We start from the raw sequence: 15,930 nt of genomic DNA on the forward strand, positions 1-15,930 counted from the left end.
TAACCTGAATAGTGTCTACTGCTATTCAGGTCAGAGTAGTTTTAATCCCTGTAAAAATGTTCTTTTCAATCCAAGGATAGTAGCTTGTAATTATTTTAGTTTTTGTTTTAGTACAGAATCCAAAATCTATAGCATTAAAGTTAATAACATAGTGTGACTGGATTTCTAAGGCTTCCTTGATGACCTGGTATATCTGTGAATATTTCATTTGTTTGACAAGAATTGTTTTTTCCAATTCATTTTAAAACTCATCCTCTTTACCCACCCCACAAAGTGTTCAAAATTATAGATCATGTAAAATATATTTTTATAGAATTTATTTTTCATCTATCTGACCTACTAGTATCAAAGAGAAATAAGCCACTCATTTCATCCCAATATATAGTAGAGTTTAGCTTTCTGATTACCATAGTTAGCATATGGATTTGTCCTCATAGCTCCACCATTCTTGTTTTAACTATTTTGAGGTTATATGTTTAGGTTTATATGTTTTTACAATTATTTTAATATCTTAACATGTTTACTTTATGAAGTATTTCTCTTTGATTTTTTTGCCTTTAATTCTATTTTGCATCATATTAAAATTGTTATCCTGTCTTTTCGTTCATCCCTTCCCACTATATAGCTTTCCATCCTTTTGCTTTCAAGTTTCTGCATTTCTTTTGGGTTAACTCTGTCTTCTATAGACAAAATATTGCTGGATCAATTTTTTTTCCAACTTACGATTCTCTCCTTTTGTTTGGTGAGTTCCATATATTTGTATTTATTATAACTTATTCTCTGGAATTTATTTCTCCCATTATTGTGAGCTGAATGTTTCTGTCCCCTCCAAAATCACATGAGGAAGCTTTGACTCCCGACGTGGCAGTATTTGAGGCGGTCCTTTGGGGGGTAATTAGGTTTAGATGAAGCCCTGAGGCTGGGGCCCTCGTGAGAAAAGGGAGAGACAGCAGAGCTCTCTCTCTACACGCGAGCACCGAGGAAGGGCCTTGTGAGGTACGTGGCAAGGAGGTGGCTCTCCGTCCCACAGCAAGTGGTCCTCCCCAAACAGTGAGTCCACTGCCCCCTTGGACTTGGACTTGCCATCCTCTAGGCTGTGAGAAATAAAATCTAATAAAACGCCTGTGGTTTTAAGCCACCTAATTTATGGTATTTTGTTATAGTAGACTGAGTAAGAAATCTTATTCCATTTTTTCCATTTACTAGTTTGTTTCCTTCCTTTTTTCTCCTTTTCTGCTTTCCAGAGACTAGATCAAATCTAGTGCTGCTGATTTGAAGGATCCATTTAAAAAAACAAACATTTTTTTGATGGTTACTCGTAAGTTATTAAGACCTATATTTTTAAAAGACATTTTCTCTATAAGATTTAAAATACATCAGTTGCTATAACTAAGCATCCTTTCCCTTCTGTCACCATCACCAATCCCACCTCCTATTCTGATATTATCTAAAGTTTTCATTATTATCATCAACTCCTTTTGGGTCCTTTATCATTTAAATAACAGCAAACTTTACTGAGCCCATTACTCATCCTTACTTCTTATATATTTGCAAACACATAGCACTCCCCTGAGTTTATGTCTCTTATCAGAATATTTTCTCCAAGAGTATTTAAAAAAATTTTTTTAATAGTAAACCACTTGCAGTCTTATATGCCTCATACCTTTTATTTTACACTCATCTAAATGATAGAACTGAATATAAAAAAATAGGTTTTGAGTTCTCTGTTTCGACAATACAAAAATATTAAGCGGCTGGCGTTCTGAACCTGGGATTCTTACTGAGCTGACTCAAGTCAGTCTGAGTCTCCCTTGCAGCTGATCTTTCACTCTGGTCCATCTTTATGATCTTAAATTTCGCTGTAATGTGTCTAAGTGTGAGTTTTCCCTTCTCCATCCTGTCTGAAAGTCTGTCTGCTGTTTCATTCTTAAGATTTTGATCTTCCTGTACTTGGAGGACTCATTCTTTTTTCAAAGATGCCCCCTTTCTATCATCTCTCTCCTACTGGAATCCCTAGTTAAGAAGTCTCATCACTTTTATTTCTTCTTCCACATACTATTGGTTTTTAGGAAAATTACAGGCCTCTCCAGAATGGAGATAGTACTTATCTTATAAAGAATAAAAAAGGTTATTACTTTTGTTATGAAAAGCTGCCTCTGTAGTAGCTACCAGCAACTGCAGTGCCCATGCTCGCCACAAGAGGTCAGACAGCCACCAAGAAAACAAGTTCTAATTTTCCTTGTTTTTTTAAAAGCTCTGCAGCGGAAACATGGTAGCTATACACGCCGAAACCCGAAACATTCCTGTGAATAATATTCACCTCTCATTTGCATGCTTAATCTGCAGTGTCGATAACAGGATTAGTGTATGAGCAGCCTTCCCTGCGTTTGCAATTTGAGACATAATAGGAATATTCCTGTCCCTCCTGGAATGCTAGCAATTCATAGCACAGATTCATACCAAACCCCTTAAGAATGAATGTTTTCAAGAGGCACTAGGGTCAGCTCTCTCTTACTGGTAGTGTGACTTTGGGCATGTTGCTGAAACTCCCTAAGCCTCTGGTCAGCCCCACTTAGAATACGGAGTTAATCATTACTGCATAGGGTTAATGTGTGGAATCAGAGACCATGCCAGCACAGGTTAACGTTGGAAAAATACAGCCTTTGCTGGTTCCTCTTCTGTAAAACGTAGGAATTGGTGAACGGGTCTCAAAATTCCCAACCGACATGAATATTCAGTGTTCAATGAAATTGCGTTCACCGCTGGAGAAGGTCCAACTCAAAAAAGATGTTTCCGGGCCTTAACATTTCCTGGAAATTTTATCAGACTGGTGTGATGGAAGCAGAAGAGCTTCTGCTCCTCAGACCTACACCCCAGCCTTCAGGACGAGCTCTCCCTTATCAGTCATGACTCAGGCAGTCTGCTTCGTCATTATCTCAGCCTCAGTTTACCCATCTACAAAACGGCACTGAAATAACTACCTCACAAGAAAGGAGGGTTAGCAAGATCATGGGTGTCGATCTCTTTGAATGCAGCAAGATACTGTTTATATCTGAACAACAGGCTTCATAGGACTTCCCCGGCAGGGTTGAGAAAAACAAATGAGAAAATGAGTGTAAATTGATTAGCACAATGCCTGGAATATATAGGAGCTTTAGATATGTAATAACAGAGCACCAATTAATAGCAAAGCCCCAGATGGTAAAAGTACAAATATTAAGGGTTGGAACTCACAGCAGTTGGAGAAGTGTCCGTCAGAGGTGGGCACGTGCCTGGCATTGAAGTGTGACTCTTTTTGCCTGCTTCTGGGGCTCCACGGCGAGGTGCTACCTGTACGGGGAGCAGGATTAATGGAGGCTCTGGCTGGAGATAAATGAGCTACTCACTGACCCATTCATCGTTTTCCCCTTTGGAAATGGCCTCCCTCAATTCTTCTGTGCAGTCCAGGACCAGGCACAGAGACTGGGTAGAGGCCCTGCAAGGGGCTGCAAGGGGTCGCGGGGGGTCCATGCCAGCCTCAGTGCAGGCCCAGGCTCCTCTGTTCCACACGATTCATGCACGTGCGTGTGTGTACATTCATATACAGAAAATCTCCCAAATTAAATGACAAGCTCCTTGACTTTAGTTCAGCTCAAAGCACATCTTTATCGAGCTCCTGCGATGTGCCAGGCTGAGGAGTCAAGACGAGATGGTGTGGCCCCAGCCCTTGAGGGCCTGAGACACGAGGAGGCGGCTACCTTCCACGCCATGTGGCAGGTGCCAGAGCAGAGATGCACAGGGCGCTTCGGGAGAGCAGCAGAAGGCTGGTGGGGGTCCGGGGAGGGGCCCTGGAGGAACGGGACTGAGCTGCCATGTGAGCGATGAGTTAACAGCCTGGCAAACTCAGAGGAGAGAGAAAGGAGGGCAGAGGGGACTGGGCAGGGGGACAGCCTCGGAGACATGCAAGCAGTCTGGGCAGTTTGGGGCTCTGGGTGCCAGGGCACAGAGGCAACTGTGGCAGATGAAGCATGCCAGGCAGGCTGGGCTGGGCGGGAGGCCATCCAGGGTGCAGGGCTCCCTCTCCCAAGCTCTGCACAGTGGGCTCCCCTGCCTGGTCACAGCCTGTTCCCCCTACGTAACTGCTGGTTAATGAGCAAGGGGCTTCCTGGGGAGGCACGGGCAGGGCCACTGATCTCAGCCTCATCCCGCGTGGGCTCAGCTCCCAGGTGGCCCACACAGCCCCTCCAGAAGACGCAGCCCCTGGAAACGGCACAGGGTGGTCTGATCTAAAGAGAACTCACCACATGGGCTGCAGAGGCTTTCTGACAGGTGTTGACGTGGAGAACCAGGTTTCAAATTGAGCAAAGGAAGGGGAAATGGAATTCACCAGCTACCCGGAGGCTGCGAGGAACACAGTGCCGGCGGGGCCGTCCAGGCTTCTGCTGAGCTCCCTATCGGGCAGCTGGGCCTGCCCCCTGCGGGCTCGGGGTAGGCAGGGAGCTCACCCCCTGGGTGCAGGGTGGGTGAAGCTCGCTCCCTCCAGAAAAGGCCACGAGCTCCTTCCCTGGCCTCGTGGTGGCCCGGGCCAACCGCACAGCCTGACGGCTGCCACAGGGAGCGGTTACAAGCTGCCACGAGCTAGCCCACCAGGCCAGCTGACCACTCGGCCGGACTGGAACACGAGACCAAAGCGGCGGGCGTCACCTAGTGAGCCCAGGCCAGGGGAGGCTGCGGCGGCAGACGGGGGGGTGGCGCGCTAACGAAGGAGGTCACCGAGCGGATGGCGCCGGGCCCCGCTACAGGTCACACAGCGAAAACCAAAACAAAACCGAATTGCAGTTTGTTGGAAGCTGCTTTTTGTTTGGGGGCTTTATTTTTCACCTATTCCAAAGGGAAAATATTGGCAGTGCTCCCTGCTCTGTAACCAGGTTTCCTCAGGCAACCCCCAGGAGAGGGACAGAGGCCTGGTGGGTCCCAGCCGGGCCTTAACTGTTTCCGTGAGCTTATGTGCCTCCCTGTCTGCGTGGACAAGAGGCGAGGGGTTTGTTTAGCGGGGCAAAGCCTCTCCGGGCTCCCTCGAGTTGGGCTATTTATCGTGGCAGCAGCTGGAGATAAGCTGGACACAAAGAAGGTTTGTGTCTCAGGAGGGTCAGGCCCTAGATACGGAAGGTGGAGGAATTTTCTCATCAGCAGGAGCCAGTGGTGAGGACCCGGGGCTCCCATCGTGCGCCCAGTGCAAACAGCAGCAGACAGGAGGGCACGCGGGGGCTCCGAGCTTTCGCTGGACGACTGAAATTAAAGTTTCCAGGGTGGATTTCTTTGGGAGAGTTGAAGGACATTAGATGCCATCTGCACTTACCAAGCTGTCAAGGGAAGGTGGACATCCATCCAGAGCAGGACATCCCCACATCCAGTGGGGACTTAATTACTTGTTCCCACTCACAGGGGGGCCACAGCGGGGAGTCCAGATGGGGCCCCTCAAACCCAGCCGGGGGCACTGCTGAGCATAGCCCGGGGGACCGTGAAGGCCAGAAGCCACTGCTGAGTTATTATCAGCAGATACAGGTTGGATAGGGAGGCTCTGGGCGGAGACACAACAGGAAGTGAAAGCACAGACAGTTCTAGAACATTCCCAGAATTCACTGACCTCAAAGGGATTCTGAAGTCTGAGAGTAAATTGACCAAGAAGAAATTCTGTTTGGAGCAGCATTTGAGGTGCAGTGCAGGATAATTCCATGAATTCTGAACACCAACTGGGTCCCCCGCAGTACGTGAGCGCTTTGGGAATGACCGCGCTTCCTGATGGCCTCTGATGTGTCAGCTTCCTTCAGCACCGCCGTGAACACATTAGGCTCAGAGGAAAAACTCCCAGTTGAAATTCACATGCCCCGGCCCACGCCGCCCCCTACCCACCCCCGCACCCCCACACACACCACCTTTGGTGCTTCCCTTGCATTTTCACATCCTGCTAACATAGCACGTTAGCATAACGGGGGGGCAGGTGCAAAGGGGTCCTTACGATTGCTGGCATGGTAGGAGAAAACCAGGTCACCCCTTTCCCACCAGTGTTACCCCTGCGCCCCACGCAGCACTCGGCTCATGCAAGGCCTTGGATATGGTGTCTGAATAAATACGTCTTTGTACCCCAGCTACAGCTCAGCTTTTAAAAATGTGACCTATGCACATCGATTTTTACACTTTAAAATCTCAAAAAATTTGTATACTATTTTTTCGTATTTAATCTTAGCCAAAAATAACCACTTTGCATAATAGGAGGAAAGGCATATTAAAAAGCACATTTCACGCCTGAATGACCTCAGGGGCGGATCCTGAAGCCATCCAATGGGAGAGGCCACCCAGAGCATAGTCACTGGAGCTTACGCTTAAAGAAAAAGAGTTGCTGTTAAGTACTTTCCGTGCTTTATTCCCACGCACGGGATGTGTTGGATGGGTTTTTGCTTTGCCTGCCTACTTCGAACAATGTGCTGAGCTACACCGGAGGGCAGGCGAGCGACCTCACAGAGGGGGTGTGGTCATCCCGCACGTCCTCTGTCCTCTGAGAAGTGTAGACTGGAATTCGGTGCAGCAAAGCCTGGAGAATTGGCCTCATGCCTGAGACACCTCTGACGTGGAGACAGGGACCCGTGTGAGCTGTAGACTCCAACCCCGGCCATGGGGGCGAATGACAGCACCCCGCAGAGAGGTCCCATCCTTCCTCTTTGGAAATGTGTATGGTTTCTGCAAACACACTAAATGCCACTTTTCTTACCCTGTCTCTTCTCCACTTTTCTTTTTTTTTTTTTGAGAGGGCATCTCTCATATTTATTGATCAAATGGTTGTTAACAACAATAAAATTCTGTATAGGGGACTCAATGCACAATCATTAATCCACCCCAAGCCTAATTCTCATCAGTCTCCGATCTTCTGAAGCATAACAAACAAGTTCTTACATGGAGAACAAATTCTTACATAATAAGTAAGTTCTTACATGGTGAACAGTGCAAGGGCAGTCATCACGGAAACTTTCGGTTTTGATCACGCATTATGAACTATAAACAATCAGGTCAAATATGAATATTCGTTTGATTTTATACTTGATTTATATGTGAATCACACATTTCTTCCTTATTATTATTATTATTTTTTTTTAATAAAATGCTGAAGTGGTAGGTAGATGCAAGATAAAGGTAGAAAACATAGTTTAGTGCTGTAAGAGAGCAAATGTAGATGATCAGGTGTGTGCCTGTAGACTATGTGTTAATCCAAGCTGGACAAGGGCAATAAAACATCCACGTATGCAGAACATTTCTCTCAGAACGGGGGGGTGAGGTTCTAAGCCTCACCTCTGTTGATCCCCAATTTCTCACCTGATGGCCCCCCTGCGACTGTGCCTGTCTTAGGTTGTTCCTCCCTTGAGGAATCTTACCCGTCTCTGGCTAACCAGTCATCTCCACTTTTCTTTTAAGGTGGTTAAAGGCACGGTCAATTCTCAGCTGTGTGAATCCTCTGGGTTCCTGGATGTGATCCCAGGAGCCTGAGGGCAGCAAGGGGATAAAGGGACTTCGGTCCAGCACAGCTCCAGCCCACATTCGCTTGATAAGTGAGCATCAGGGCTGCCAGTCTGGGAGAAATACCCAAGTCAGCAGCTCTGGGTATTTTCCTGCCATTTCCAGGTGACTTGGAACCTGAAGGCAGCCCTGGTCCCTTTCTAGAGATTTCTGCACGGGTGCACACAGCTCCATCCCCTCCTTAGCGGCACAGGCTGCAGACCCCAGGTTAACTCACTGCCTAGATGATCTGGGGGTCACGCAGTTCCTGCTTCCTCCTGAGGAGGGTCTTACCCTCACCCATCACGTTGGCACCCCTGGAGCAGCCGTAGATCGGATTGGGGGACACTTACATGGCAGCCAGCGGTCGGGAAACACAGGCAGGGGCAGCTGAGAGGCAGTCTCCCTCACGGCCGGCCGTGGGCGGGAGGTCTGTCAGCCGCGCCCATCTTCCTCCCACCCCTCTGCTCCGGCCTCACACCTGACGGTCAGCCTTGAGAAAAACCAACCACTCCCCATCAGTCCAGAGAAAAATACTCAAAACCAGCAAAACCAAAGCACAGCATTTTATTGTGCAAGTTCCTTCTACCAGAAAATTACTAAAAATATAAATATAAAACCTCTAGAAAATACTCAGAATAGATCCATAATCTTCTTCCCGAACTGGGGGCAAGCTTTGTTCTTTAAAAGTTAGTGGATTACATACGCGCTTGTCGTCGTGTCACCCACACGGATAACACAGACCCACCTTTCCCCACGCAGGGGAACAGGCCGACCTCCTGCCAGTCTGGAATTTTCCCTTGAGATCTACCAGGGTAAAGCTCTGTACTGAACATGGGGACGTGGGGAGTGGGGGTGTTAATGGACAGAGAAAAGATTCTGTGGCCCCAACTTCCTTTTGTGGACACAGAAAACAGGTCTTTCATTTTTCCTTGTCACCCTGCCCTGGCCCGGACGGGGCCACCTGACAGCCAAGCTCCCAGGAAAGCTGGGGTCACAGGGGGCACGTCATGGGACGGGAGGTGGGGGCATGCTGCAATCACAGGAAGGCCAGGGTGTTGAGACAGACATGGGAAGCCCAGTGGGCCTTTGGCCTCCTGCGGGGTCGGGAGCCATCACTCCTGCCTGCCTGTGGGCACCACCTGGCCCAGAGCACCAGGCACTACCTGCAGCAGCTGCAAGCAGACCTCAGTCCGGGAGCCCCACCCGAGAACGGCCGCACCCTTGCAGGAGGATGGCTGAGGTGGGGATCACAGGCTGGCCAGAGACGGAAGCAGGGCCCCACAGCCCCCTACTTAGTATTGGACTCCAGTCTGAGCAACTCGGGGGTCACCCTGGTGATGGTCCTCGGGCAGCCCGGTAAGATCCCTGGGTTAACCAGTCTGGGGGCCAGGACAGCAAGTGGCTGGGACTGGAGAACAAGGTGCTGAAGCCAGCCTGGGCCCGCGACCTCTGAGCCAATGGCGATCACCCGGCCAGGCCATCCTGGTCTCTGCCAGAAAGCTGCCACAGAGGGCAGGGGCCTGCTAAGTTTCCCATCACAGAAGCAAACCAAACTACTGGACGGAGCTCACATGAAACTGGGGTAGCTCCCAGCAGGCGTATTTAGGTTCTCTCCCTACTCCCAGCTCTTATTTTGTGCAAAATCCCAAGTCATTCCGGGAAAACTCACAGGCCCCCAAATGCTAGTCCTGAGAGCTTGTGAACAGGGTCACATGTCATGTCTTTGTGATGTTCTTGGGAGTCAGGCGGGATCTACGTTCAGTAACAGCCCTTCTCCCCTTGCCACGGCCTTCAGGAGCCCAGCACACGCGTGCCCTCGCGGGGAAGGGGAGAGAGGTTTTGCTGTGAGTGCGTGGTGAAGCCCTGCTTCCTGGAGCTATGGAAGACGGGGAGGAAAGCGAGCGGGCAGCTATGGCCAGGCCACGGGGCTGCAGAGCAAGAATGGAGGAAAGGTGGCCGCATCTGGGGCCCCCCTGTCCCCAGCTTGCATGTTTTATAGGCAGAGGTGGCAGGGAGGGGAGCAGGAACTGGCCAATGAGATGAAGTGGGAAGTGGGCTGTGGGTGGGAAGCCAGACGATGACTAGAAAAACAATGGCAGCCAGAATCACAAGACAGAGAATAGCGAGGCCTGGCAGCCTCTGGCACCCCAGCCTTCTCTGCAGAAGCAGCTCCCTGTTCAAGAAAAGTGCCATTCTCTTCATGCTGCAAAGGTCCCCGGGGTTGGGGTCACCCCCTGCCCAGGTCTCCAGGCTGCAGGAAGACAGCATGACAGGGCCCCTAGTGGGAGACAGAAACACAAAAGTGGGTTAACCCAGGAGGGCGGGAACCGGTTTGGGCTGGAGCAACCGTGCCAGGCCCTCACACAGATCCCAACAGCAGGGCTGCAGAGGGCACCGCGGGGCAGCAGGGTAAAGGCGGGCAGGCTGGGACCAGAAACTTCAGCACAAGGGCCAAGCACCTCCCGCCTCACGAGCATCTGCCTGCATGCTGCGCCCCACTCTCACCCCCGGCCCCCCACAGACAAATCACTTCCGGCTGTGGGCCGGCCCCTGAGGGCTGTCCTGCTCCAAGCTGCTCTTTCCCTGTCCTGTGTCACCCCCTTCCCCACTCCTGCTCGGGGCCGCCTCCTGGGCCTCCCCCACCCCCACACGCTCCAAACACCCTCTGCGGCTCCTGCCACGGCCTGTCTGCACGACCAGGGAAGCCCTGCTCTCTCCCGCGCAGGCATTCAAGGGCAGCTGTTCTTTCCCCTGTGCCCTGCCCGGGGGAGGGCTCCCTGGGTAGCAAGGCTGCCTGAGGGCTCAGGCCTGCCATCCGCTTCCCCCGGCCCACACCCCAGGGCGGCAGCAAGGTGGTAGCCAGGGGCCTGTGCATCTGGCCGGGAGGAGATGCGCCTGGGCCGGGCCTCTCACCAGGCTGAACCCATCGACCCCCAGCCTGCTGATCCCCCCGAGGCAGGAGGGCGCTGGCCCCCCAGGGAGGACAAGGAAGGAAGGGGGAGGCGGGCGGGGGAGGGAGGCAGGCAGGGAGCAGGCAACGTGCGCGCACAAGCACAGAGAATCTCCGCAAAACGCTCCACCCTGGCTGGTTGCCCTGCGGTTCGTGGGAAGCCAGGGCCACAGGGGAGCAGAGGTGCCCAGCCCCGAGGGCTGCAGCCAGCACCCTGAGAAAGAGCCCGCTCTCTGTGGGGGCCCTGCACACGGACAAAGGGCGTGGGGAGCTGGGCCGGGGCCAGGGCACACTGTGGAGAAGAGACGCAGGGGGTGCTCGGCAGGGAAGAGAAGGGGCTCTACTCAAAGGACAGCAGGTCGGGGTGTGGGCCCTCAGTGTCAAGGCTGGAGGTCCGTGCCCGAGGGGGGCTGCTGTCCTCCGGTGGCTCAGCCAGGCCGATGGGGCTCAGGCTGAGTTTGAGGCCATTTCTCTCCATGGGCCCCGGGGAGGAGGCCCTTCGGCGCTCGGCCATCTTCAGCTCGGACTCATCATGGGGGTCCTGATGGATCAGGTCCGGGACGGACAGGGAAGTCTCCCCATTGGGCAGGGCCTGGCCCCCGTCCGCCGTCCCCCCGGGGGCCTCTGGCCGGGATGCGTCCGCTGGGCCGGGCCGGGCAGCAGGCGGGGAGTCCTGGGGCTCCCCGGGGGACAGCTCGGTGCCACACCCCAGACCGCTGAGGACAGGCTGCGACGAGATCAGCATGTCCTGCGTGGTCTTCAGGGCCCGAGGGGTCCGCTTCCTGGCTGCGGGAGGAGGGTCCAGCCGTGGGACCGCTTCTTGCAGGGCTGACCTGTGAGGTCGACAATGAACACACATCAAGGCGGCGGACCGCTGCACGCCGCATCCCTGCCTCTCCCGCTCAGCCTCCCAGCGAGCGCTTGCATCCGGGCTCTCACTCTGGTTTAGGGGGTGCGGCTCAGCAGCTGGAGCACAGCACCTGCTTCCGGCCTGCCACGTGTTCGCCCGGTGATCAGAATGGGAACACTGTGCCGGCCAACAGGGAGCCCTGCCAGGGGTGCGACCACCTCGGGAGCCCAAGGGTTTTCAAGACCCTGGGGGCAGGAGGACTGGGGAGGCTGCCCAGCAGGCATCCTGCTCCCCTGCCACGGTGGTTCTCACGGCTTCTCTACTGGCCGCAGCTCGGGCAGCAGCTCACAGGGTGGCTGGGTGTCAGAGCGCACCCAGAGCTCTGGGCAACTGCTGGGTTGGAATCCAGCCCCACCAATTACTAACTGTGACCTGAGGCGCCTTACAGCACCTCCCTGAACGTGCACAATCTGCAGAATGATACAATGTCCTCTACCTGGGGGGCGGCTGGGCTAAGGCTGGGCAAACAGAGCCACGCAGAGGTGGCCGGCGGTGCCAGGACGGGAGGGCACTGCGGTCACGAGGCCGGAGCCAGCACCCACCGCGTGGCCCAACTCGCAGCTCTTCTTCCCAGGACACCCTCACGTCCCTTCTCGGGGCGGCTCTCTGCTGGAGATGCCCTGGGTCTCATCAAGGGGGTGCACAGAGACGAGGGCGTGTCGGGGGATGGGGATGTGCTCACCTCTCGTCCCCCAGGTCAGCCCCGCCGGCTAGCAGGGCCCCCGCGGTCGTGTTGACCTCCATCGCGCCCACACCGCCCAGGCACCAGGCCTCTTTTCTGCGCGGGAAGTCGTTAACTTGGGCCCCCACGGCTTTGCCCAGGCTCCTGAGATGCTGGCTGCTGCCCGCCCGGAGTCCCCGGGCCGCAGAGCTGGGGGCCGCCGGCCTGGACAGGCGAGGGAAGGGGCAGCCTGGCTGGAGCTCTGGAGTGAGGGCTGTGTTCAGATTCTCAAACATGCCGTGGTCCACTAGGAACAAAGGGGAAGACAGAGACGGTGAGTAGAGGGCAGTGGGGCCTCTGGCTCTCTCACTCTGCTTGTCTTTTCCTTACCCCATGCCCAAAACTCCGTAAGGCTCTGGAAATGCTCGAGTGGGCCGGCAAAGGCACTCCTGAGCCTTCCAATCCAACATACCCCACGGGAGGTGGGGCTGGAAATTCTAGGCGTGCCCCCACCCGAGGTAATCAGTGATGAACACTAACCATAAACTTTAACATAACTGATCCCTTTAAACCTGTCTCCTTGACTCCAGGCTTGACCCTTCCTTTGGGGTCACCAAGCCCACTGGAGTAAGGAAGCAATGAAATACAGCATTTTTATGCTGGCGTGCACACATGCCAAAGCCTCTGACGAAAGCATTGGGACGAGCTGGAGGAGGCGGCCTGGGGCTGTAAGTTACCCACTGGAAAGTCACGGGTGTAGCATGTTTTCCACGTGGAGAAATAGGCCAGCCGTGGCTCCCTTCTCCTGAGGGGGAACTGAGAACAGGTCAGTTGTACGCAGTGACATGCCGAGCAGGGGTTCAGACGGTTCACACCAACGGACACATGCTCAGTGCCAAGGAAGCAGGAGCTGAACACGTACCAGCTCCGCCTGCACAACAGCTAGCGAGGTCGGGCAGGTAGGGCTCCTGTGCACAGGTGAGGACCACCGGGCTCAGAGTGACCAACTGCTGGGCCTGCAGTCACAGAGCCACTGACCGGGGGTGGGGAGGGGACCGGAACCAGAACTCAGGTTTCCTCACCCAAAACCCATGGCTCTTCTGCTGCTTTGCCTTGGACCATGGAACAGCTGCCTACATACACCTTGTAGAGGGTCCCTCCCAGGGGCCTTTCTTGGGCTCAAATGATTAACTCCAAGAGCTGGGTACAGACTCACTGGGTTGTAAGCATTTGCAGGGCAGAGGCCATGTCTCATTCATCTTTGGATCTTGAACAGCTAGCCTGGGTCTGGGGCACACATAGGTGCTCAATAAATATCTTGAATTGCCAAACCCATTTTGCTGACGGAAAATTGCAGAGGCCAACATTGTAGCTCCAAGCCTTGCAGCTGCAACAGCCAGAGCTCAGGCTCTAAGCCACGCCATGCTATCTGTACACGCTCCCGCCCGGAGAGCCAGCTCAGTGTCCAAGGTAGCCACAGCCACTCTGGGGCCTCAGAGGTGGGCTTGAGGTTCTGTCTCACCAACCACTCTAGCTACTTTTTCAATCCGGGGGAAGATGAGGCTTCCTGTGGTCACAGATGCCTCTCCTTGCTGTTACTTCTGCTAAGGGCGTATTCCCACTGACCCTTCCTAAGAGTCACTGAGGTTAGCGTGTCTTTTTGTTTTGCTGCACTTCTGCATGAGGGAGTTCTTTCTGCCCTGCGCTGCTGAGTCCTGGGCTTGGGGGAACATTTCTTTCACTGTGGTTTCAGCAGAGGCACCCCTTCTGAGCCAATTATCTAGAGAAGCCACACTCTAGTAAAGATCTTGGGCAGCAGGAGGAAGTTGTGGGAAGAGTAGGAATCCCCCCTGCAGATGAACCCCACAGTTTTTACCTTTGCAACTGCTCCCAGCCCGTGTGCAGGGTGAGCACCACCAAGCAAGACCCATCCCACTAGCAGGGGTTCCCAGCCCGCCTACAACATGGTCATCGGCTCCCAATTCTTCTCCCAAGAGAGGATCGTGCTGTGTCATCCACTTCTGCATGACTTCCCTATCACGTCCCACAGCCCTCTCATTTTTCTTTTATCATAAAATCTGCAAATTGGCAGAGAAGCCCTTGGAAATGAAGGCATTTCATTTCCCCCTCAACCAGAAAGTATTTGGGCCACCATGCAACCAGAGCGAATATTCAAGAGAGGGTGCCACCAGGGAAGGCAAATGCCCATCCCTTTACCCCATTTCCTGGCACAGATATTTCCATGACGGTTTCCTTATTGGTTTAAAGTGAAATTTCAGAGCAGACACACTCATTTCTAAAAGTTCCAAAAACACCTGTTAAAATGATTTGTGAATTGGGAACCCCTTTTATGATTATTTTAAAAACACATACAAATATACAACTTTTGTATTATGTACCATTTTATATTCCCTGTACTTCTTCCTCTATACCCTTCAGAATGTATACACCAAGTTCTTAATTTGAAGATAGCCCTTCTTTAAACTTTTTACAGTTCTCAAAGTCCTTCTGGTAAATACACCTTGTCTCTATAAGAAAGTGGTAAGTTCCTCGGGGGAGGGAGCATCTTCAGTGATTTTTATTTTCTATAATGCTCTGCACAGGGCTTGCTAAACAGTGGGCATTTAATAAGTTAGTTTAATTGAATTGGCTTTTTATATGAATACTTAAAAACTGACTGCATTATGGGCTGACACTGTAGAGAAACAATTTCCGAGCCTTTGTCTATTACAAAAGCCACTCAAAATCCCCCTCTGGGAGAGGTCTGTAGGGACCCTCGAGGTCAGTCCAGAAGGAACTGTCCTTTCCAAAGTGGGACTTAACTGGGGGTTCCTTCATCTCCACATCCAAGGGATGTGCTGTAAGCCCCCTCCCACTTATGGCATTAAGATCCACACACTGTCGTCTCCGCCTTCCCCGAGACTTAGAGGCTTGGTGGTTCAGAAAATAATGGCAATGGTGGAAAGAAGGATGGCTGGATCCCGGCTGGGTGCGTGGCCCTCCCAACAGCACCCTGCAACATGCACACATCCAAGCAGAGGGAAGCATCATTCATAAGAAAGACGGTATCTTACCTGTCCGAGAAAGGAGCTCGGAAAGCAGGTGGGAAACAAACGAGAGAGACATTTTATGTAGTGACCCATCACTTTGGGAGTGTCACCTCCTGCCTGGGCCTCCAGTAACAACCTACCACGAGAATATAGCGTGCAAGACAGAGGCCCTGACACCAGGAGTGTGACAAACCCTGGATGGCCAGGCTCCCACAAACTTTTCAGTAACTAAACCAACACAGAGTTGTGTTTAAAACACTCTACAAATAACCACTTTAATGCAACCGCCCATATTTCTGCCAACATTTGGAGCCCCCTTTCCATGAAGTATACCCGAAGTTCTTGGCTGGCAGTGGGAAGAATGCCAAAGGGCCAAGGTAGGATGCACCTCAGTTTTCTGGATCCTGGATGCATCGCTCATTTCCATGCTGTCTCACTTACGTAAATCACTAGATTTTAGGGGGGGAAGATTTTCTTCCACTCCAACTGTCTAAACTAACAAAAGGGGGAAACCAGGCGGCAGAGAGGTTTGCCTAATAACATACAGGGAGCTGATGGCAGAGCAGGGATTAGAACCCCCACGCTGCCTCCCAGACCCAAGGCCTTTCTCTACCCCACGATGGCCAGACCAAACTGCTGATACCCTCAAAGTCACCGACATATATGACATCAATTTACATTCCAACTCATTCTACCGTCCCAAAGCAGGCTAGGAGGAAAGCACACGAGGAAATCACATTCTTCACACTGTTCTGCAAATGTTTAAGTGCTGTGAATAAATACAGACACCAAGACAATTCCAGCTCTCAAATGCAGAAGCTTGCCCACA

The 15,930-nt window shown here is 52.4% G+C and overlaps 2 protein-coding genes across 7 annotated transcripts in view; one reads left to right on the plus strand and one right to left on the minus strand.

Annotated features, from left to right (window-relative positions):
* Window positions 1–3,661, plus strand: part of SH2D1B (SH2 domain containing 1B) — a 32,348-nt gene extending 28,687 nt beyond the window's left edge. The window contains exon 4 of the mRNA XM_057495154.1: window positions 3,285–3,661. Coding sequence (XP_057351137.1) covers window positions 3,285–3,289 — 5 coding nt within the window. The 3' untranslated portion in view covers window positions 3,290–3,661. The remainder of the gene's footprint in view (window positions 1–3,284) is intronic.
* A 4,417-nt stretch (window positions 3,662–8,078) lies between these two features.
* Window positions 8,079–15,930, minus strand: part of LOC118930839 (carboxyl-terminal PDZ ligand of neuronal nitric oxide synthase protein) — a 261,926-nt gene continuing 254,074 nt past the window's right edge. For all 6 annotated transcript variants that reach the window (XM_057495150.1, XM_057495149.1, XM_036922841.2 and 3 more), the window contains 2 exons: window positions 12,073–12,358; window positions 8,079–11,313 (listed from right to left, as the gene is read on the minus strand). In XM_057495150.1, coding sequence (XP_057351133.1) covers window positions 10,821–11,313; window positions 12,073–12,358 — 779 coding nt within the window. In that variant the 3' untranslated portion in view covers window positions 8,079–10,820. The remainder of the gene's footprint in view (window positions 11,314–12,072; window positions 12,359–15,930) is intronic.

The sequence above is a fragment of the Manis pentadactyla genome, chromosome 19 (assembly GCF_030020395.1).
Source record: "Manis pentadactyla isolate mManPen7 chromosome 19, mManPen7.hap1, whole genome shotgun sequence".
Lineage (NCBI taxonomy): Eukaryota > Metazoa > Chordata > Mammalia > Pholidota > Manidae > Manis > Manis pentadactyla.